Source organism: Primulina huaijiensis, chromosome 10, assembly GCF_012295235.1.
Source record: "Primulina huaijiensis isolate GDHJ02 chromosome 10, ASM1229523v2, whole genome shotgun sequence".
NCBI lineage: Eukaryota > Viridiplantae > Streptophyta > Magnoliopsida > Lamiales > Gesneriaceae > Primulina > Primulina huaijiensis.
Window position 1 is genome coordinate 16,511,572 of NC_133315.1, and position 23,837 is coordinate 16,535,408.

General features: G+C 33.0%; 1 protein-coding gene and 2 pseudogenes across 2 annotated transcripts; 2 read left to right on the top strand and 1 right to left on the bottom strand.

Moving 5' to 3' along the window:
• The window catches only part of LOC140985949 (rhamnogalacturonan I rhamnosyltransferase 1-like), a 14,160-nt pseudogene extending 11,776 nt beyond the window's left edge, over positions 1–2,384 (top strand).
• A 1,466-nt stretch (positions 2,385–3,850) lies between these two features.
• LOC140986823 (transcription factor BIM2-like) lies at positions 3,851–7,385 on the bottom strand. 2 transcript variants are annotated; one of them, XM_073455188.1, is made up of 8 exons: positions 7,179–7,385; positions 6,983–7,070; positions 6,560–6,629; positions 6,384–6,479; positions 5,792–6,017; positions 5,605–5,710; positions 4,835–4,964; positions 3,851–4,190 (listed from the first exon to the last, which is right to left on the bottom strand). In XM_073455188.1, the coding sequence occupies exons 1-8, from the start codon at positions 7,237–7,239 to the stop codon at positions 4,107–4,109; spliced, it is 861 nt and encodes a 286-aa protein (XP_073311289.1). In that variant the 5' UTR covers positions 7,240–7,385; the 3' UTR covers positions 3,851–4,106. The 2 variants fall into 2 exon arrangements, with proteins under 2 accessions (XP_073311289.1, XP_073311288.1); XM_073455187.1 differs by having other exon boundaries at positions 5,605–6,017.
• Positions 7,386–17,087: 9,702 nt separating this feature from the next.
• On the top strand, positions 17,088–19,867 carry LOC140985950 (GDSL esterase/lipase 7-like; annotated as a pseudogene).
• Positions 19,868–23,837: the final 3,970 nt, after the last annotated feature.

A 23,837-nucleotide genomic window follows, 5' to 3' on the forward strand; every position in this document is an offset into this window, starting at 1 on the left:
GAGCCGGTAAACGAGTCAAAGCACAGCCCTAGCATATAGAGCCTCAGTGTTGTCCCGGGTCATAAGGACTAATGGTGTACAATCATAACCACGGACTTATCCTCTCGATGAATGATAACCACTTGGAAAGTCCGAGGGAGGGTTGTTCGGTATAATCATCATATGACTACCCATCTGTATGTTTGGACATCTCTATGCCCTTACCAAGAAACGCAGTACACAACATCACAGATGCTAGTCTCGAGCTCAAGCGACCTTTATCCATGTTTTAGGCGGCTGAATCGACTAGGAACGAATTTAGAATATGCAGTGTTTACAAATGAGTTTTAATATCGAATTACGATTCATTTGTATTAAAGCATAATCAAGGACTTTATCTATGCTGATTGCATGGGTATACAGATAAAGTATAACGAAACCATTAAAAGTTAAATTATATTAAAATAAAGATTGTTTATTTCACTTGAGTCAATAAATTCCCTAGCCAACCGTTGGCTTGCAGGGCATCTACTCTAACATATCTAATCAATATTTTACTACTCATATTGCACATCCATATTATATGATCGTTCATACCACATATCAAACAGTGTCTATAGTGTTCTGGCAGGGTTTCACGACGTATTTTTCAAATTATTTTTTCAATTCAATTCTGTTGTTGTCAGGATCATACAAGAACAATGGCCATCTTCTTGTTTCTTGCAATGGAGGACTCAACCAAATGAGAGCGGCGGTATGTTAACTTTAACATGTGACTTCACCAAACTCATTTGAGTTGTTGGTTTCTCACCTGCTTTTACTCCTGCATTTGCAGATATGTGACATGGTTGCTATTGCCAAATATCTGAACATAACTCTTATTGTCCCAGAATTGGATAAAACATCATTTTGAGCAGATTCAAGGTACTTAGAAATGAATGCCAAGCGATTCTCTTCTGCATTTGTTGTATACTTATATTTGTTGCTAATTTTTTTTATCTGTTTTGCAGTGATTTTAAGGATATATTCAATATTGACCATTTCATAAAATCTTTGAGGGATGAGGTCCAGATACTCTAAGAGCTTCCTTCAAAGCTTAAAAGTAGAGTTGAACTAGGAAAGTTTTATGAGCCATCACCCGTCAGCTGGTCAAATATTTCTTACTACAATAAACAGGTTGATTTCAAACAAATGGGTGTGATAATTATATCCTAGGTAGTTAAAGAATTGATGCTGTGATACTTGTCGACAGATTCTTCTGCTTCTTCACGCGTATAAAGTAGTGCATCTGAACAGAACTGATGCTCGGCTAGCTAACAACAGGCTACCACTCGAGATTCAAAAGCTGAGATGTAAAGTAAATTTCCATTCTCTAAGATTTACTTCCCAAATTGAGGAATTGGGAAGAAAAATTCTGAGAAGGCTAAATGGCCCTTTCCTTGTTCTGCATCTGAGATATGAAATGGATATGTTGTCTTTTTCTGGCTGTACTCAAGGTTGCAACACCGAGGAGATGAACGAACTCACTACAATGAGGTAAAAAAAATGTTCCTGTTTTGACTTAAAAGTATTGATTCGTTTTAGCATACTGCCTATAGAAACAATCTACGACCAGATTTGCTAACTCTTGGTGGAAGGAGAAAGTCATAGATCCCGTACTCAAAAGAAAGGAAGGTCTATGTCCTTTGACACCCGAAGAAACTGCTCTAGTACTAACTGCACTCGGTATTGATTGATAGTAACACTCAAGTGTATATTGCTTCTGGAGAGATATATGGTGGAACGAGGAGATTGAGAAGTTTGAAGGCGGCATTTCCGAATCTTGTGAGTGAAAGAGTCAAGCTTGAGCTCTCGATAGGGATGGATCGAGAAAATTTGTTAAGGGGCTACTTAGTGATGTTTTAGGGGTAAACTACTGTCGGCCTCAGCTCATTCCGTTCTGGGTCCATCCCTAAGTCTAATTTTAAAGCACATTGAATGAGTACTGAGTTTTGTGCAATAGGTTAACAAGGAGGCATTGTTGGAACCATCAGACTTGAAGTTTTTCAAGAACCATTTGTCTCAAATGGCTGCTCTGGATTATTTTGCATCTTTGGAAAGTGATGTATTTGTTCCCACTTATGACGGCAATATGGCTAAACTTGTTGAAGGCCACCGCAGGTTTGTTCTCTTATGCATTCTTGGATCTGTATCTCTTATAGTCTCGTGTTGCTATTTAACTCGGCGTCTCATTTATGATTGATTCATTACATTTGGATTAATGAAGGTTGTGTTCTCTGTTGAAACAAACCAGATATCTAGGTTTCAAGAAGACGAGGCGAGTTTTGGTAGGTTTAATCGATGGATTCAATGATGAATCATTGAGTTGGGAATTTGAAGAAAATTTCAAGAACCCCTTTATCTAAACTTATGGAAATTTCACATGCATATGCATATCATTTCGGGGATTGAAAAGTTGGAGTGATTGGATTACAAAGAGATTATTTATAGAATGATAAATTGTTGAATTTTTATAGATAAAAAAATTATATGTGATAATTATTGAGGTGTTTGGTTTGATGTATTAATACGATGATAGATAAAAAAAAAAAAAAAAATTTTNGAAGAAAATCACAATTGAGTTGAGAGAAAAATATTATAAAGTGTGTAGTGTGATAATTTTGAGAGTTTGAGATTTTTACTTTTTACCGTAAATTTTTACTTTTTCATAACAATTTTTAAGTTTTTAACTATTTTTCCACATCCGTTATACACTCCACTCTCTCTTTTTTGCACTTCCTTCGTCTTCTTTTTCTGGAAATACTTCACCTTTTGTTCTTCTTGATATTTTCTTCTCTCCTCTAGAGTATTTGCGGAGCATTTATGCAAATGGAGAAATTTTTTGGATTGTAGTTTATCCCTTGGTTTTTCTTGAATCCATTTTACCTCACTAACACAATAATATTTCAAGATTTTCAATTTTCGATATCTCAATTTTTTTCACAATAAAAAAATTTATTTTTTTGTTGTTTTTTTTCCGTAGAACAGTGAAAGAAATCTTTTTGTTTCTTTTGGTTTTCAATAAACAAACATCTTTTCCATCATTTTATGTTTTTATCATCATATCTGGGTTCGTCCAATTACATCAAGGAAACATTATATCAAAATAAGTCATATGCATAGTGCGGGCTTCGTATGGGTCCATCGGACTGTCCTAAACTTATATACTCGAGAAAAAAATTGATAAATTGTGAAATTTTTATATCTGATCAACTCACGCTACATTACTTTATTCGACTGTTTTTGGGCTACATGAGACTTCGCTTGGCTGATCGAGGTTAATTGGAACTGAACACAAAAGGCTCAAATTTGAACTGATAATTTCTCACAAATAAAATCTCGAATATTTTTCAGAAGTTAATCTGGGAGTTCCAAATATCAACTCTCCTAAATGCCAAAAGTTCAGCCGAATGGAAAATTCGTGTAAAAGTTAAGATGAGATGTTTTGTCAAAAAAAAAAAACTAAATAAATAACAAAAATGTATGAGCTAGGTAGCGAACGTTTTAATCAATTATTTCTGATCAAAATGATTTCGAGCTAGAAGCTGCTAATTAAAAAAATTTCTTTTTTAGGTTACAACAAAACTTATTATTATTTTTATTTTTAAAAGAGAAACAAAAACCCACAAGCTAAATATTGTGACTTTTTGTTTCTATCTTTATGAGCATTTTATTTTCAAAATGTTTCTCTATCAAAAACCCATTGTTATTTATTTATTAAAATGGAGTTTTTAGTGAAATAGCTCTTCTATTCCAAGGCATTCCACCCAATAAATGCAACTTCACCCATCTTCATTTACCAATATTTTCATAATTATAGTTAAAAGTCTGAGATAAAAGTATAGGCTAAAAGGTGCAGCAATAGGGCAAATGCTCGATATAGCCTGAATACGTAATATTCGGAGTGAAAGACAACTAAGTAGATACCCAAGTTAAGCTAGTGCAATTGCCCCCTTGCGGCAAACCTTGTCATAAAGAAAGGGAAGCCTGCCAAAATTGAAAAAAAAATACATAATATGCTAAAACCCGATGACAATTCCTTTCAGAAGAGCATGAGCATGTATGTACATTCGTCTGGGGGCACTGCACTAGCTTTCATCGACTCTGAACCGTTTATGAGGATGTTCGTTCCCAGAAGCCACAGAAGCAAGGCCAGGTGGATTCTGATTATCCTAAATCAGTAGGAAAACGTAAGAGACCAAGCATATAAAAGTAGATCCGATTTGGAAAAACTAAAATCTAAGTTACATAGATGAATGACATAAGGTAATCCAATTGGATCATAATAGATTGTGCACAGTTTCCTCGGACAGAGAAAATGTCCAAGTACTGAACATCACAAGCATGCAGTCATTCGGAAGAACCTTTTCCTCATAATTCTGATTTGTGCAGTCCATGACTTACAGATGATAATGTATAAGTTCATTCTCTGTTTGACAAAGTTATCGTAATTAGAAATCAATTGGTCAAATAAGAATAAACATGCCAGATGGTTATTTTGTACAGGCAATAAAATTTGATAAGTTCTCTCCTGGGCTTCGACTATTCTGGATTCCCCTTTTTCTGTTTCCTGTTTCCTGTTTCCTGTTTCTACTAGTTTATTCTTCTTGCTTTCCCCTTTTCCCAGTCAATTGTAGGAGCCAACATGCACTCGAAGAGATTACGTGATATGAATTTGGAATATATCAGAATACTATTGAAGTTGCCGGAGATCTTTAGGCAGTTACTTGAGAATCGTTTGAGAAAGTAGCAAGCAAACATAGATAAGCACAGGGGAGTCAAAGTTAAATATAGCTTCGCAATAAGATGGAAGAACCTTCATTCTAAACTTTGCCATGGTACTTCTGTCATTTATTTGTTTGCCAACATCAAGTTGCACCGAAATGCTGGCCTGAGATAAATTCACTCCAGATGATTGTAGAGCATTCTTCAAAGAACTCAATATCCTGTCAACAAAATAAGCATTAAACCCAGAAATATGTAACTATTTTCATGAAAATCTCCTATCAATAAATGGGAAACACAGAGATTAGGTTATAAAATATTTAGAAAAAAATCTCCTTTAACAAAAAGATGTTGAAAAAAAACCCACATCATAAGTAACTACTATCTTCTACTTAGAAGCTTTTCATTAGTGATATTAGATACAATCTCCAAGTCACGAGTTTAAACGAAATGGTCACGTTATATCCCTATACATCAAAATTGTAAACTATGCAAAAGCCTAAAGAGACTGGCAATCCATGTATCATCAGTATGTAAAAATCCAATGAAATTCCAACTTAATTGCCAAAAAAGAATCATATCTCTAAGCATAAATCCCATCAAACACTAACAACCAATTCACTGATACCCATCAAATATTTGCATTAATGTTGATATATGGTGCGTTATTAGAGTATTTATTTAAGTGTGTTCCACCATGATCATTGTTATAGAGATACGAAACCTGCAACAATCAATAGCATGTATCAAATAATTAACAGCACCAAATGCAGTTTCCCATAAAATTAGACAAACAGGTCTAATTGGGTATATGTCATATACATAGATCAATTTCCTTTTCTTTTCATAACGGGTGCTTACAGTTGAGAGTAAACACTTGACTGACTGGCTTCCCCACTTTCACTCTTCAGTTCACTCTCATTTGTATTGCAGATAGGAATAGAGTAATCATCCACACAAGATCTCCCTGGCCATGATTGGGATTGCGACAGCTGGGTCAAATGCTCAGCATCAGGAAAACTTTCTTGATTAGGTTGACCAGACATACCCTCAAATGTTGCTGCTTGAGTTGGCAGGTTAATAAGAAGAGGTTGATTTGTTGCATTAGGCACGTTATCTGTAGATTTATACAAGCCAGATCCAATCAACTCAGATTCTGGTGAGTTCCGTACATGACGTAAAGGGTTGAGAACACTGTTGTCTTCACTCCCATATATATGCCTCTGAAGCTGAGTTTGATCAAGGAAGCTTTCAACTGGTCCAGAATTGATTTTCTGTCAAGTGTCAACCATAAGTAATGGACAAAAATTTTGACTAAGCAATTCAAAAGATTACAGCGCCTGTTATAACTACTATATGATACACAAAGCAGCAGTCATGCCATCCCCACTTTGAATCTGGTCGTTTCTCAACAATGGTTCTCCCACACGGATAGAATATCATAACACAACTTGATGCAGACAACCCAATTTACATGAATGAGAAAGAAATGCAATCTGCTCAAACTTTTGATGTCTGCATCACTTCGCAGAGATTGTAGGTGAAAATTACACAAAGCCAATAGTAAGAGCCAAAAAAAAAATAGAAAAAGTCTCACTTGTGCAGCATCAAAAGGAAATCAAAGAGCATGTATATTTTACCCATGGAGCCAACTTTGTAGGCTCTGGACTCCAACCTTGATATGTTCCCTCATACATTTGTAACTTCTCCTGTAAAAATTGGATGTACTGTATAACCTGTATAGATAAACTTATTAGCATTTGTACCAGAAGTAAGAAATCATTCAAAAATTTAACTGTAAAAGCGGATAACAGACCTCCAGCAGTAATGAAGCTTTATCTTTCTTCTGTTCACTTTCAGGGATTAAATCTCTCAAAATCTGAAATCTGCAATGAATAAAATTTACAATGATCTCCACCCAAGAAGATACGTATGATGAAAGTTAAATAAAAATTGAGGTCTCACAATGAAATGGTTGTCTCCATCCCAAATTAAGCAGTAATTCATATACTATAATAGTCCAAATCCAAACTTCCAACTCCTAACCGAAAAATAACACATTTAATGTACAAGTGAAACACGAGAATTCGAACATTTCACACCAAAGTCCGATGTCCACAAGCCCAACATATTACTAGCGACCAAACGAACCACAAACTTGCATAAAAAGTTGTAAAAATCACAGAAACAGCTATAAATCAACAACAACGACAATAATAATAAAAAGAATCACGCTTACCTCTCATTAATTTTGCTCCTCCTACGTTGCTCCGTCTCCGAATGCTTCGACCGAGAAGCATCCACCTTATGATCAACTCTCACCCTCTCTGCTCAAATTTCAAAATACCACAACTCAAATCACACAAATAAACACAAGCATACATGAATTCCCCGACTAGATACCTATACACACACATACAAGCATGCTTGTATACCTATCGGAGAAGAGCAATCGAGAGCTTCTTCATCTTCAACATGGCTCGCAATTCTTACCATTTGAGCTTCAAATTATCGAGCAATGTACGTGTTTGCATACAAGGAAACTATCGGGTATTATGGATACTGAAAGAATATTTGCTGTACGAGAGATTTTGAGGAGCCCTAGGCAACCGCATTCAGTTTAGAAAATTTTGGTGGTGGATGTGCTCTAACGTGCGCGGTATTCTTTTTAAAAGATTTGGACTATTCTATTGGGCCTTTCTGTAATGGACTGGACAGGATATAAATGGGCTCTGACGGTCTACTACTACTATTATCGAGTATTATTTATTTAGAAAGAAAAAAGAACTCTTCCATGCCAACAAAGGAAACACACCTCGATGTTTTCCTTTTGACAAAATTGTCCTTAATTATATACATCTATAATAATATATAACTGTTGTGAAAAAGTAAAAATTTACGGTAAAAAGTAAAAATCTCAAACTCTTAAAATTATCACACTACACACTTTATAATATTTTTCTCTCAACTCAATTGTGATTTTCTTCACAAATGAGAGATCTATTTATAGAAAAATTTTACAAATAATCCAAAAATAAAATACATCATTACCTACATCATCATACACTAATTTTCAATATTCAACACCTAATTTTACCTAATTTTCAACATTCAACATTCACATTTTCAATACAAATATTTTTCACATTTTTAAATAATTTTTCAACACTCCCCCTTGTGATGATGATCATAATGATTGTCTTCATTACGTGTTTTTATACTGCCTCGTTAAAAACCTTACTAGGAAAAACCCATTGGGATAAAAACCATAGTAAGGGAAAAAGAGTGCAGTCACGTAAACTCCCCCTCATGTTGACACGAACAATTCTTCACAAATTTCGTAGATTGCGCATCCCAATATTATATATGTGCTTTCTGAATATTGTCGTAGGAAGTGCCTTTGTGAAGAGATCTGATGAGTTTTCACTTGATTGAATGTGACGAACATCAATACATTTATTCTTCTCAAGCTCCTTGGTGAATGCGAAGAACTTAGGAGGAATATGTTTAGTTCTGTCGCTTTTTATGTATCCTTCTTTCATTTGAGCAACACATGCAGCATTATCTTCATATAGTATCACAGGCTTCTCGTCGAATGATAATCCGCATGAGATTTGGATATGTTGAGTCATTGATTTTAACCACACACATTCACGGCTTGCTTCATGTAGTGCAATAATCTCGGCATGATTTGATGAAGTTGTTACGAGTGTTTGTTTCTGTGAACACCAAGAAATTGCAGTGCCTCCACGAGTAAATACATATCCAGTTTGGGAACGTGCCTTGTGTGGATCAGATAAGTATGCAGCACCAGCATAACCAATTATACTTGGATTAGCATCTTTTGAATACAAAAGTCTCAAGTCTGTCGTTCCTCGTAGATAACGGAATATATGTTTAATTCCGTTCCAGCGTCTCTTTGTTGGATATGTGCTAAATCTTGCCAATAAATTTACGGCGAAAGATATATCAGGCCTTGTACAATTTGTAAGATACATAAGGGCACCGATAACACTTAAATATAGTACTTCTGGACCAAGAATATCTTCATCATCTTAACATGGACGGAATGGATCCTTTTCTATGTTTAATGATCTAACAACCATTGGAGTACTTAAAGGATTTGATTTGTCCATATTAAAACGTTTAAGGATCTTTTCTGTATAATTTGTCTGGTGAACAAATATTCCACATTCTTTTTGTTCAATTTGTAAACCCAGACAATACTTGGTTTTTCCAAGATCCTTCATTTCAAATTCTTCTTTCAAGTATGACACAACTTCTTGAATTTCCTTATTCGTTCCAATAATGTTTAAATCATCAACATATACAGCAATAATTACGCATCCGGATGTTGTTTTCTTAATGAAAACACAAGGGCATATTGAATTATTTACATATCCCTTTTTCATCAAGTGATCACTTAGCCTATTATACCACATTCTGCCGGATTGCTTCAACCCATATAATGATCTTAGTAATTTCACAGAATAACATTCTCTGGGTTTTGAACTTTGTGCTTCAGGCATCTTAAATCCTTCAGGGATTTTCATATATATATTACTATCAAGTGATCCATATAAGTAGGCTGTAACAACATCCATAAGACGCATTTCTAAATTTTCAGATACAGCCAAGCTAATCAAATACCGAAACGTAATTGCATCCAACACAGGAGAATACCTTTCTTCATAATCAATTCCAGGCCTTTGAGAAAAACCTTGTGCAACAAGTCGAGCTTTATATCTTACTATTTCATTTTTCTCATTTCGCTTTCGAATAAAAACCCATTTGTATCCAACAGGTTTTACACCTTCAGGTGTAAGGACTATAGGTCCAAAAACATTACGTTTATTTAGCGAATCCAATTCAACCTGGATGGCATCTTTCCATTTTATCCAATCCTGCCGATTTTTACATTCACCAAAAGATTTTGGTTCATGATCTTCATTATCATTTATGATGTCGATTGCCATATTATAAGAAAATATATCATCAATTTCTTCTATATCTTTTCGGTTCCATATTTTTCCAGTATTAATATAATTGATAGAGATTTCATGATTCTCATCAGTTTGTGGTTCTGACAGAACATTTTCATCATCATGTGTTTCTTCAGGAACATCATTCTCTATTTTGTGATCATTATGTGTTTCTTCAAGAACATCATTCTCTATTTTGTGATCATTGTGTTTCTCTATGAATTTTCTTTTTCGAGGATTTTTATCCTTGGAACCAACTGGCCTTCCACGCTTCAGGCGTTTAATGACATCATGACTATCTTCAATTTGTTTCTTCGGAATTTCAATTCGAGCAGGGGCATTTGCAGCATGTATATATGATTTAGTTACTCCTTTTGTGTCTGCAAATGCATCTGGTATTTGATTTGCTATTCTTTGCAAGTGCACAATTTGCTGTACATCTTTTTCACATTGTTTTGTTCTTGGATCCAGATGCAACAATGATGATACATACCATGTAATTTCTTTTTCGGTATGTTTCTGTTCTCCCCCTAACATTGGGAAGATTTCCTCATTAAAATAACAATCAGCAAAACGTGCTGTGAACACGTCGCCTGTCTGAGGTTCAAGATATCGAATGATCGATGGACTATCATAACCAATATAAATTCCAATCTTTCTTTGAGGTCCCATTTTCTTTCGTTGAGGTGGTGCAATAGGCACATACACCATATATCCAAAAATTCTCAGATGAGAAATGTCTGGTTCTTTACCAAATGCAAGCTGCAATGGGGAGTATTTATGATATGCACTTGGTCTGATACGAATTAATGAAGCAGCATGTAAAATTGCATGTCCCCATATAGAAATAGGGAGCTTTGTTTTCATAATCATTGGTCTAACAATCATTTGCAGACGTTTAATCAATGATTCAGTCAATCTATTTTGAGTATGTACATGAGCAACAGGATGCTCAACAATTCCCATAGACATACAATAATCATTAAAAGTCTGGGAAGTAAATTCACCAGCATTATCAAGTCTAATTTTCTTGATTGTATAATCGGGAAATTGATTCCTCAATTTTATTATTTGAGCAAGTAATCTTGCAAATGCAACATTTCGAGTTGACAATAAACATACATGTGACCATCTGCTGGAGGCAGCAATCAATACCATAAAGTATCTGAATGGTCCACATGGTGGATGGATTGGTCCACAAATATCACCCTGAATACGTTCAAGAAACATTGGTGATTCAGTTTGGATTTTGGCTGGTGATGGTCTTATAATAAGTTTTCCAAGAGAACATGCTTAACATTGAAACTTATTATTCTGAAAGATCTTCTGGTCTTTCAACGGATGACCATGTGTATTTTTTATAATTCTTCGCATCATTGTTGAACCAGGATGTTCTAATCGATCATGCCAATTGTTTAATATTGAAGAATTATCAACTACCATGTTTGATTCAATGGGACTTATATGTGTATAATGCAATCCAGTAGGGAGCATTGGTAGTTTTTCAATCACATATTTCTTTCCTGATTTATATGTGGTAAGACATATATATTTCTCATTTCCTTCATTCATTGTTTGAGTATCATACCCATGAGAGTATATATCATTAAAACTCAACAAATTTCTTTTCGATTGTGGTGAATACAAAGCATCATTAATCAAAAATTTTGTACCATTAGGTAACAAAAATTGTGTTTTACCACAACCTTTAATCAAGTCTACAGGACCTGATATTGTATTCACCATTGTTTTTGTTGGTTTTAGTTCCAAGAAATATCTTTTATCTCGGAGGATAGTGTGCGTTGTACCACTATCGAGTATGCAAATTTCAGCTTTGCTCATAGAATTTTCCATATTTGAACTTCAAAAAATATGCAATGAAAAAAAATTAATGACAATACATATTTAAATATAACACATATCATAATTGTACAATCAAACATTATCATATAAATACATGAAAAATAAATTATTGTACAGTTATATTCTACCACTATATTGTTCATTTTCAGAGAAATCATTGAGAAAATCTGCAGCATCAATATTGTTCATTTCTATCCCACCAACATATTGATCATTTCCAGAGAAATCATTCATAAAATCAGCAGCATCAAAATGAGTTGAATCACTCAAACGGTCACTTCGCTCAGTGAAGTTGGTCTCTTTTTCTTTCCCCTTTATTGATTCTTTATAAAGTTTGCAAAGATGCTCAGGGGCTCGACAAATACGAGACCAATGTCCTGGAGTGCCGCATCTGAAACAAGAACTTTCAAATCTTTTCGAGTGATTTTCATTAACACTCATGTTTTCTTGATGTCTTTTCTGTGGATGGTTTGAGGCGTTATTTTGAGATGAGTTATAGAAATAACTATCTCGATTATTTTCAAAACCACGGCCGCGTCCACGACCACGACCACTTCCTCGTCCACGTCCACGTCCACGACCTCGACCTCGACCTCGACCAAAACCTTGTCTTTGAATTTGATTTTGGTTTCCAGGTTTAAATTCATTTTTACTTACAGCATTTACTTCTGGAAATACTGTTGATCCAGTGGGTCGAGACTGATGATTTCTCATTAATAGCTCGTTGTTCTTTTCCGCCACAAGAAGACAGACGATGAGTTCAGAATATCTCGCAAATCCACGCACTCTATATTGTTGCTGTAAAGTTATATTTGATGCGTGAAACGTGGAAAATGTTTTGTCAAGCATTTTCGATTCTGTAACCTCATGTCCACAAAATTTTAACTGCGAGATTATTCTATACATCGCTGAATTGTAATCACTGACTTTTTTAAAGTCTTGGAATCTTAACATATTCCATTCATCACGGCGGTCGGAAGTATAACTTCCCTTATATGTTCAAATCTCTCTTTTAATCTTTTCCACAGAGCCATGGGATCTTTTTAGATGTTATTTTCACATTTTAAACCTTCATCAAGGTGTCGTCGTAAAAATATTATAGCTTTTGCTTTTTCTTGTGATGAAGATATACCATTTTCTTTAATGGTCTCGATTAGACCTAATGACTCAAGATGCATTTCTACATCAAGAGTCCATGGCATATAGTTTTTCCCACTAATATCAAGAGCGATGAATTCGAGCTTTGCCAAGTTTGCCATGGTGGTCCTAAAAATTACGATGCATTTTATTAGTTAATGAATATTGCAATACAAAGTAATGGATAAACAACAAGTACAAGTATTCGTAAAAATAAAGAAAACACACGAGGAGGATATTCTCCGATAAATACAAGACTGGTGAGTATGATAACCAAAATAATTAAAAATAACCTCGTGAAAGCCATCTTCTTTCTTTCTTCGAAAATTTGATGAAGAATAATTTTTAGAGAAGAAGAGAAAGTTGGAGTGATTGAATGTATTTGTGAGATTGTATTTATAGAGCAAAAACTAGCCGTTTTGTTACCGTTTATTACCGTTGGTGTATAAGAAAATAAATGTATGTATTTGTATAATTTTATGGTAATAATATGGTGTATATAATATTAGTCATATTTAAATAATTATGTATATCATATCACATTATTATAATTAGGTGTCATAAGTTATTTTGTTTAAAAANATCACACTACACACTTTATAACATTTTTCTCTCAACTCAATTGTGATTTTCTTCACAAATGAGAGATCTATTTATAGAAAAATTTTACAAATAATCCAAAAATAAAATACATCATTACCTACATCATCACACACTAATTTTCAATATTCAACACCTAATTTTACCTAATTTTCAACATTCAACATTAACATTTTCAATACAAATATTTTTCACATTTTTAAATAATTTTTCAACAATAACTAAATAGTAACAATAATAAATATTAAAAAACAAAATTGTTGGAGTCTATGTCGTCTCACTCGTAAATTCTTCTGGACGCTCATAAGAATAAGATATATACAATCATTCCTTTACTTGTATACGAAACATTTACTCGAAATCTCATTTATCAGAACGACATTCATGCACCACATGTGTCCGCGTTCTCGAAGACACCCCTCTCTTTCAAGAGGATTCGCAGCATCCTACAGCACGTCCTTGTACAATGCTCAAGGTTCGAACCGGGATTTGAAACCAAACCTCTTTTTTTCGTCTAAATGACAAAGTTAGCTATATAATGGTTTGTATTGTTTTGGAACTAAATTACTTAACATAAATTATTTACATTAGTCAATTTTATATTACTCGTACAACATATTTACATTCTTAGATTATCTCGTACCATACGCCAAACAATTTCTTTACATAAAAATTTGAACTTTTCATTAGCAAATCACAAAATCAAACAGTTGACAATATCATTGGTATTTAAGATAATGAAACAATAGTTTTTCCGCATGAAAAACGGGAGCATTATATTATACATCCAAAATATATGTATAATTTGTGTGATAAGAAAAAATAACTTTGTGGCCTTACTAGAAAAATCCCTGTGACGCAAATAAAAACTTGTGGATAAGGAAAAAAATATATCGGACCCCATACTAATAAAATAAACTACTTTCTATACCAATTACCAATAAATACCTAGGTATAAAACCTTTTTTTAACTAGTTGTTTTTCATTCATATTTTTTGTCAAGTTATTTGCACCAAACTCTCCTGTGAATTATCGATCGAAAATACTTATTTCTTCTATTTGAAAATTAAATAGGAATTCTAGACTCTAGTTTTTTATAAAAGTTGTACGAACATCCTTGCACCACATGAAAATCAGCGAGTTGAAGTATTTTGATAATATCTCATAGACTAATGATCAAAATGACCAGCGGGCAAAACAGTTGGAAAGAAAACTGAATTTGCTAAAAGTCATATATCAGGTTAGCTAGACTAATCCGGACGTTATCTATTATAACCGTACGCTGCCAGTTGTTGTATATATGTAATCCAACTCGATCTTGTAGCGTCCTGTTAGTATAAATAACATATGAATTAGTCTTGTGAACCTTCAATATGACTTGTAGAAAATTAAATTTTTTTTCTAATCGCTTTGTTCGCTGGTCATTTGATCATTGTTATATATGATATCATCGAAATATTTCAACTCGCTAGATTTCAGGTGATACAGAGGGTGTTCATGCAACTTTGATAAAATGAAAATAAAGGCTATAATGCCCATTTAGTGTACATTTTAGATGTTTTATAAGGAGGTTTGGTGCGAAGAACCCTTTCGTTGTCCTTAACTCAATCATCAAACATTTCTATGCCCCAGTCTTCTCACAGCAATTCACATGTATGATTATCGCTATATTTTGAATAACCTAATACACGTTAACGTATCGACCTAATTTGGAAGAGCATCAATCAATATCATCGCATTTTGAATGAATTAATACATATAGTTTCTATGTTATGTATGAACATGAATACCATATTGTCAATTTTGTGATATCAGAGTCTTATTTTGGTATTTCTGCGCCAAATTATTTATATTATTATTATTATCACTTTTGTAGATTGTATAAAGTTAATAAATTAAAGTAGTTGTTTTTCGAGATTATTACGAACTTTTTAACCTAAAAGCACCCTTTTAAACTAACGTACAGACTCTTATAAGACGATTTCACGAATCTATATGTGTGACATGAGTTGATTCGGTTCATATTTGTTAGAGATGTAAATGAACCAAACCGTTTGTGAGTTATTCGAAGCTTGATTCGATAAAAACTCGTTTGAGCTCGTTTAATGAGGCTCGTTAAGACAAACAAATCAAGTCCAAGATTTATAATATTCGACTCGTTGGCTCGTGAACATGTTCGTTGATAAGTTCATGAGTCAACTCTTAGATGAAAAAAAAATAATTTTGATATTTGATTTATTGATTTTGCACATTACTTATGAAATATATAGAAAATTCTATTAAATTTATTTATTATAATAAATTTACAAATTTTAATAATGTTATATTTTTCTCTAAATATATAATTGACTTTGTAATGAAAATATAAATATTTATTAAGTTCGTTTAAACTCTATAAAAGTTTGAATAAGCTCGTAAGCCATGTATATATACGTTAAATAAAGCTCGAGCTCGGGTCGATTATAAATGAGTCAAACTCAAACATTCAAGAGTTCGGCTAGACTCGATTACATCCCTAATATTTGTAGTGAAAAATATTATTTTTGACAGAAAAAATAATATTTTTTCATGAGATGAGTCGAATCAGATATCCGTCTCATCAAATTGACCAGTGAGACGGTTTGACATGAGTTTTTGTTAAAACTAAAGCAGTGTTCCAGCAATTGATATTTAATTTTAAAAATTTCTGAATTTTATTTCCCCCTTAATTAGAATTGAATAAATTCCTTGGTCGATATAAATATATATTGGATCCACCAATATCGGTGGAGGAAAATAACAAGTAATGTTTCAACAATATAACATGAAGCTGCTAGGGTGACAACTCAATATCGCAAGAATATTTTTAGAATCCTCAAAAGTGCTAGCCATTGTCCTAATGCTAAAGTCAAATTGAAGGATTTGGACACAACTACCTCTTAATATACCATTTTTTTGTTCAGATTTATCCATTTAAAAAGTATATTCTCTCTTTTTTTAATATTTTTTTTTTATAAATTCACATACCATATAATATCATTCCAACTAGCACATGATTTCCCCATCTTTATGCGTTGATAACTCATTTCAAGAAAGTCTCCAAAACTTAAATCTCATTTATCTTGTTCATGAAAGTTTAGAGTAAAATGAATAAAGATTTGCTATATCCAATGTTGATCGCATTTCTTGTTTTTGGTCTCGGAAGTGCAGAGAAATCTCCTTCTGCACCTGCATTGTATGCCTTCGGCGATTCTCTGTTGGATTATTATTGCCAACTTTATCAAAGGTGAATTATCCCCCCTATGGCATGAACTTCGAGAGAGGACCCACCGGAAGATTCACCAACGGCAAAACCACCGTCGATTTTATAGGTAATTTTAACAAAACGAATGTCTTTGCGACCAGCATTAATCCTCTCATGTAAAAAATAAAAATAAAACAATCTATGTCTCGAATGTCTAGTAGCTATAAATCTAGCTGCTAAAAATTAATTTAGTAAATTATCATGATTCACTTAATGATGGTATTTGATTGGTAAAATGAATTTCTTGTTTTGGCAGCTGAGTTTCTTGGATTGCCATTTCCTCCTCCATATGTGAGTTTGGTGGACGGATTAACAGGGCCGTGTGCCGTTAATCTTCCGGGAATCGAAGACGGGGTAAATAAAAGTTTGTTTATATATTTATGATTAAAAATTTACGATTTTACTAATTTTNAGATTGACTATGTAAATTACTCGATATTCTTTTAAATAATTATTTTTGTAACGTGGGGTTGACTTTTTCAGGGAAATGCTTGAAGTTGGCTGATCAAATTGGCTTGCTAAATGTAAGAGGTGAATTGGAATTGAGAGGACTGAATTTTGCCTCTGGATCATGTGGAATTCTTCCTCAAACTGGACGCGATTCGGTAAATTTTTACAACTAATTTTTTTTCATTTTCAATACTTATATCACTATTTTTTACATTTACGTAATATATGATTATATATTTCTTTTTAATTATGAATACAATATTTACTATTTAAATTGTTTTAACCGCCAAATTTACTATGTTTTTTTAAAATAAAAAGAAAAATATTAAGCATTAATATTATTTTTAGTTTATTTCAACAATCGTAAAGCAAAAATGAAAAAAAATTACAAATAAGTAGGAACAAGAACAAGAACAAAAATAAGCCAACATTTCAATTTGGGTCCTATTTGTTTGAATACGTGGGGTTTTGATTTTCTATATTGTTGAATTTTTTTCAGTTTTTTTGGCGATTTTAGTCTTTTTTGCACGGGTTACTGGTGTGACAAAGTATATGCCACTACCATATCAACGCAATGCCGGAGAAAACGACTAAAATTGCAAGAAAACAAAGACAAAATACTAAAATTAAAACTAGAACTTGACAACATAGATAATTAAAATCACAAAGAGATAAATGTATAAGACCAAAATTACATTTTTTTCTAAAAATAAAACATATTATTACTTCCAAACAAACCCTAACCCGATTTTATAATTACCACAAAACTCATATGAGACGGTCTCACGGATCAATTTAGTGAGACCGTTCTTCAAACCGATTCGATCCATGAAAAATACATTTTTTATTTTAAAAATATTACTTTTCATTGCAAATATGGATCAGATCGATCCGTCTCAAGATATAAATCAGTGAGACCGTCTACTCTTAGGTATAGTTTGGTACATTGGATAAGAGAGATTGATAAATAATCATCCTTATCTTACGTTTGGTACTTTTTAGAAAGCCCATTATATTATCATGGGCTCGTGATAAATAATTTTATATAAAGATAAAATATCTCTTTTTTGAGATGTGATAATTTTAATTTAATGATAAAAAACACCAAAAATGACTTTATTGTTCTCAATATATAAAAATCATAAACCCTATCGTTCTCTCATTTCACCGCCCCATCAAATAAGTATTTTTATTTATTTTTATATATGATATAATATGATAATTATATGAACTCGAGATAATTATATAAATGATTTTTATAAATCTCAATAAAATTATTAGTATCACTCGATTAACCATAAAAATTGAAATTTGACTTGATTCACAAAATCAAGGGCTCAATTATTATATTATATAATATATAAAATTAGGTAAAAATAAATAAATCATGCAAGCACTGTCAGCGCATGAACAGATAAGAAATATGAACTCAAGCAACAACTTTGAAACTATAAAATTTATTATGATAAGGTTAATTTTATCATTACAATCTAATATATAAATTTAATCACTCTTATTAAAATCATACCAAACATTAAATATAATATCATACATCTTATTTATCTTTAACTTATCATTATATTATATATCACATATTTAGTTTATCATGTGTACCAAACTATGCCTTACATTAGAGTATATCCATTCATCTCACTAATTTTCTCAACATGTAAACTGTGGTTGTCTGCAGGGAAAGTGCCTGAGTCTAAGTGACCAAATCAACTTATTTCAACGAACAGTTGAAAAGGATTTGCCTAAATACTACAACAATCCAGAGGAGCTTTCAAACTATTTATCAAAGTCATTATTTGTGATCACAATTGGGAGCAATGACTACCTCGGTTACTTTGCAGCTCAATACAGTAATGAATCAGGCAACATTTTGATCAATCCTCCAAGTATCACGAATTCGGTCCTAGATATTGTCTCCCCACGAGAATATGACTCCACCACAAGTCCTCAATCATTCGCTAAAATTCTCATAAGTAAACTCTCCCTACAGCTGCAGGTAACATTGAATAATACTCTGTCAATGCTCATCAGAAAACATGAGTCCTCCTCTGGTTATGTGTTCGTCGTACAAATAATCAAGAAAATACACGAACTACTGAACTTTCTCATTGCAGAGATTGTACAAGTTGGGAGCAAGGAAGGTGGTGATGTTCGAGCTCGGCCCTCTTGGGTGCATTCCACACATTATTAGGCAATACAAACACAGTGGACCCTGCGTTGAGAAGTTGAATGAGATGGCAATCATGTTTAATCTTCAGTTAGCCTCCTTGCTTCAAAGTCTAACATCTACACTCCAAGGCTCATCTTTTATTCTTGGCCAAGGTCACCGGCTAGGATATGATGCGATCCTCAACCCATCTCAATACGGTAACTAAATTCAAATCTACTCGTTATATGTACAAAGCATGTCCACAGGGATGGGTCCAAGAAAGTTAGTATAGCCAATCAACCATCCACTAATTATCTTGTCATTTTTTTTGTCTAACTTTTAGGTTTGAAAGATACAAGTAACCCATGCTGCATAGCTTTGATGAACGGGACATCAGCATGCATTCCAGGGCTTCCCGCATGTCCCGATCCAGACCAACATTTTTCTGGGATGGCTATCATCCTACGGAATCAGTTAACAGAATACTCGGCACTTATTGCTTCAGTGGCACCTCTGTTTGCATACCGAAAAATATTCAGGAACTGATGCAAACATAAGTCTTATGGTTTTTGCCTGATCAACACATTGGAGACATACTACTCTACCACTTTTGTACGACACATTCACATAATTGTTTGCAAATTCAAATTTGACGCCATAATAGAAAAGTATGCCTGACTGAACTATATTATATAGTCCTCTCTAGAACTTATAACAAGTGACTCAAAATATTACGTCCTACTCTACCTAGAGGTGTTCATCGGTCGGTTCCGTTCGATTTTCGGTTTTTTATTTCGTTTTTTTCGATTTTCGGTTTTAGAAATATATAATCCGATATCCGAACCATTTTTCTTCGGTTCGGTTTTCTACCAAAACGGTTCGGTTATTTCGGTCGGTTAATTCGGTTTTGGTATAATTATTTAAATTAATAATATAAATATATTGTAAAATATAATTCGTTAACTTTCTACATGTTTTTTAGTAAAATATTTAAATATAAGGTCTAAATTAATTAAACAAACAACAATCAACTAAAAATTGTTCAAAAAAGTTTTTCATTCACTAAATATCATATCAAAATATATATTATAAATAAAAATATAAAAAAAATTATTAATTTAATAAAATTTCAGTTTTTTCGGTTGGTTCGGTTTTGACATATATAATCCGAAACCGAACTAAATAAACTTCGGTTTTAACATTTATCTCCGAATTACAAAATTCGGCTTTCGGTTCAGTTCGGAGTTCGGTTTTTTTGGTNTCGTTAACTTTCTACATGTTTTTTAGTAAAATATTTAAATATAAGGTCTAAATTAATTAAACAAACAATAATCAACTAAAAATTGTTCAAAATGGTTTTTCATTCACTAAATATCATATCAAAATATATGATATAAAAAATTTATTAATTTAATAAAATTCGGTTTTTTCGGTTGGTTCGGTTTTAACATATATAATTCGAAATCGAACCAAATAAACTTNAGTTCGGAGTTCGGTTTTTTTGGTTTGGATTTTCGTTTTTTTCGCTTTTATACGAAGTTTGAACACATCTAACTCTACCTTTAGTCAATGGCACTAGTACAAAAGGTCACATGTATTGATATATGAATTGAACCTTTTTCACAAACAAAAGGTGGAGGACAAAAATTGATTGGTAAATTAAACATAAAGATCCTCATCTAACAAAAAATTGTCTAGCAACAAGAGACTGCGGGTAATTCTTGATCATCATCTACAATTACAAGTAATCTTAAATTTTATGTGATTTCAGTAATATAAATAACTAAACTAATTACTCAAAAAATAAAAATGTATTACACATTTTCAACACATAATATTTATTTTTTATATTAATTATATATATGTGCTTAAATCTTATACGTCTCTTCTTTCTCACGAAATTAATTTGCATCATAGGATATAAATGACAATTGAGTTATTTGTTCTTATTCGAAATCAAATCAAATATAAATTAATAAGTTTCCGAAGATATTCTCATTTATAATTATTCCATGAGGGTGAAATGATTTTATTCTTTTCATATGAAGAAAATATTTGCTAGTATAGATAAATTTGTGATCATTGCATTGCGATGAAATTTATATTTATGAGGAAAAAAAAGGGTTTTGCTAATAAACAGACAAGGCACCACAAGATATAAACGATGTCCATAGGATAGGGTGCATATTTTGGCTTGATCTACACCTTTCAATTTTCATCATTATAAATATTAATAAAAATAAATATACCATTGAAATATCGATGGACAAATTTTTGGAGTTTAGACATTTGTTTAGAGAGAGTGAATAAATAATCTTAATAAATTTAGAGAAATATTACGATTGAGCTTAAACTAAAATTGAATTCTCGTCAGTTTGGGTATCAATAACCTAGCAGTTGAGTAGTGCACGAAAAGAAGCTCACTGACACAATTTGAATACAAAAATGACTTAAGTAATGATCAGTTTGGATATGAAATGAAAGATAATCAGTTTGGTTATGAAATGAAATCTAAAAGCAGGATAACTGAAATGTAAATTGCACAAATTTTTTTTTAATGTTGAAATACTTGAATAATTCCTATGCCACTCATTCTTCCGCATGGAATGATTTTTACCCGAGGACTTTGGAATTACAACACTGTGTAACAACTTAATTCAGTAAATATTACCACTGCCTAACTGAAATATTTCACTGAATTAAGAAAACTTGATCAGTAAACTTTTACCGTAAGATTACAAGTATTGCAGAATGAAAACTCTGTGTACAAAAGATCTTTGATGGTCTTATGTAAACTCTTAAGTTTGTACTTTTGAAAATTTGGATCGATCTGGCTCTTAATAGCTTGAGAGTAATAGATAATTTTGAAGGTCGATAGAGTTGTTGACTGATTGCTTATTTCTTATATTTATTGTCTTCGATCCAACGGTCGACAAAATAAAATATGATTACCGTTCCAAATACGGTAGCGGCCGTTGTTCAGGTCGTTTCCATGTCAGCGTCTTTTCTTAAAATCGTACAATATAGATAATCGCAGAATCCTGATATTTACAGACAATCAGAAGTTGTATCCGGACGAAAAACTTTATCCAAAAACTCAGTTGGGTTTTTACCCTTAACAGAATAAACTGATAGTTTCAGGGAATATATTTTGTTTAGCCTGACTTATTCAGTTGAGTAGGGTCAGCAGTTGGCTTGAGTAAAATTTGTTCTAATGAGTTGATTTCGACCATCAGTTTTCTACTTAATAAGGTCTTTGTTCGTACATATCATTTTCGTAATATTCAATTCGGTTGGGTGGTTTGTTGATCATCCAAAACAATTGATGTAACATCATCAATCATACTTTAATTGAACTAACGAATTCATCGAACAAAAGAAAAAGTTAAATAGATTTTAAGTGATTACTTACATGATATACTTTTTGACAAACAAAAGCAAGAAACATAGGTATCTCCAAAATGTTTTGTTAACACCAATTTTACCAAAGAAAAACATTGGTAATCATCGGCTTTAATTAGCCAAACACCTTTTCATGCATCCACCATGTGAATGCCGGTGGATGACCAACAGCTCGTGACAAGTAGTCACCTATGGTTTAGATGTCGTGGTTGGCTCGGTATCGAATTCTCTACATCTATACCGAGCAGTGCATCAAAGTGGTTAAATAAGTCATCGCGCGCGTGTGGTATTTTAAGGATCATGCAAGCTCGCGGCTAGGCTGCAATGCAACTCTAGATTGCTTGATGATATTGATCCTTGCATTTTTACTCTCTATAGGAAGATTCTGAACCACCGGTCCGTGCTGGTGTTGGTGATGACAAGTAAAATAACAAGGTGATCCTTCGAAATTCTGTAGGTGGAAAAACGGAAGTAGAACTCCTAAAAGCAAAAAAAAGAAAAAAAAAAGTGGTGATGTCTTGTATTCAACTACATTAATCATCTTCAACCCAATCCCCATTAGGGTAAAGGACATACATGGGGGAAAAAAGTAAAAAATAAACCACAAAAGCAACAAATTCAGACAAGAAAAGAAATAGGAGTCAACATTTGTCTAATGACATAGTTGAACGTTTAGGCCACTCAGCTTGAACCAATATGTAGGAGAAAGCATTTTGCCTCCATTCCACCCCTTCTTCTTAGTGGAAAGATGCATTTTTCAAAGTACAATTTCATGCACTCAGCAACTTTGAATACTCACCACAAACCGTAGAAGATTTTTCTTAATGAATACAAGAAATACACGCGAGACTCACACAAGCTCAGCTCAATAAAGCTCACATGTATGTGCAGCTCGTGTCCGGCTCGTAAAATTTTTCGAGCTTTGGATTGAGCTTGGGCCGTATATTTAATTAAAAAACCTTTGTCAATCTGATGAGAAATTCAAACTGCATGTACTTAGCTAGCAAATGAATCATCAAATGATTCTTCAGTTCCAGTATTCTCTGAAACAAATCTTAGGATTGAGCTTTAAATGAGATGAGCCTATACAAGCCTAAACTTAACTCATATATTAATCGAACTAAATATTCAAACTCGAGGTCGATCCGACTCACATTTATATTAAGTTTTGTGAGTCATGCATGATGATCTGGAGCTAGCCCAACTCAATTGTCAG

Bases quoted from the DNA above. Each gene is read 5' to 3' on its own strand.
- LOC140986823 (XM_073455187.1), bottom strand. From the start codon at position 7,239: ATGGTAAGAATTGCGAGCCATGTTGAAGATGAAGAAGCTCTCGATTGC. The intron at 7,071-7,178 runs GTATACAAGCAT...AAATTTGAGCAG, and splicing joins CGATTGCTCTTCTCCGATAG to AGAGGGTGAGAGTTGATCAT. The intron at 6,018-6,383 runs GTAAAATATACA...GACACTTGACAG, and splicing joins CTACAAAGTTGGCTCCATGG to AAAATCAATTCTGGACCAGT.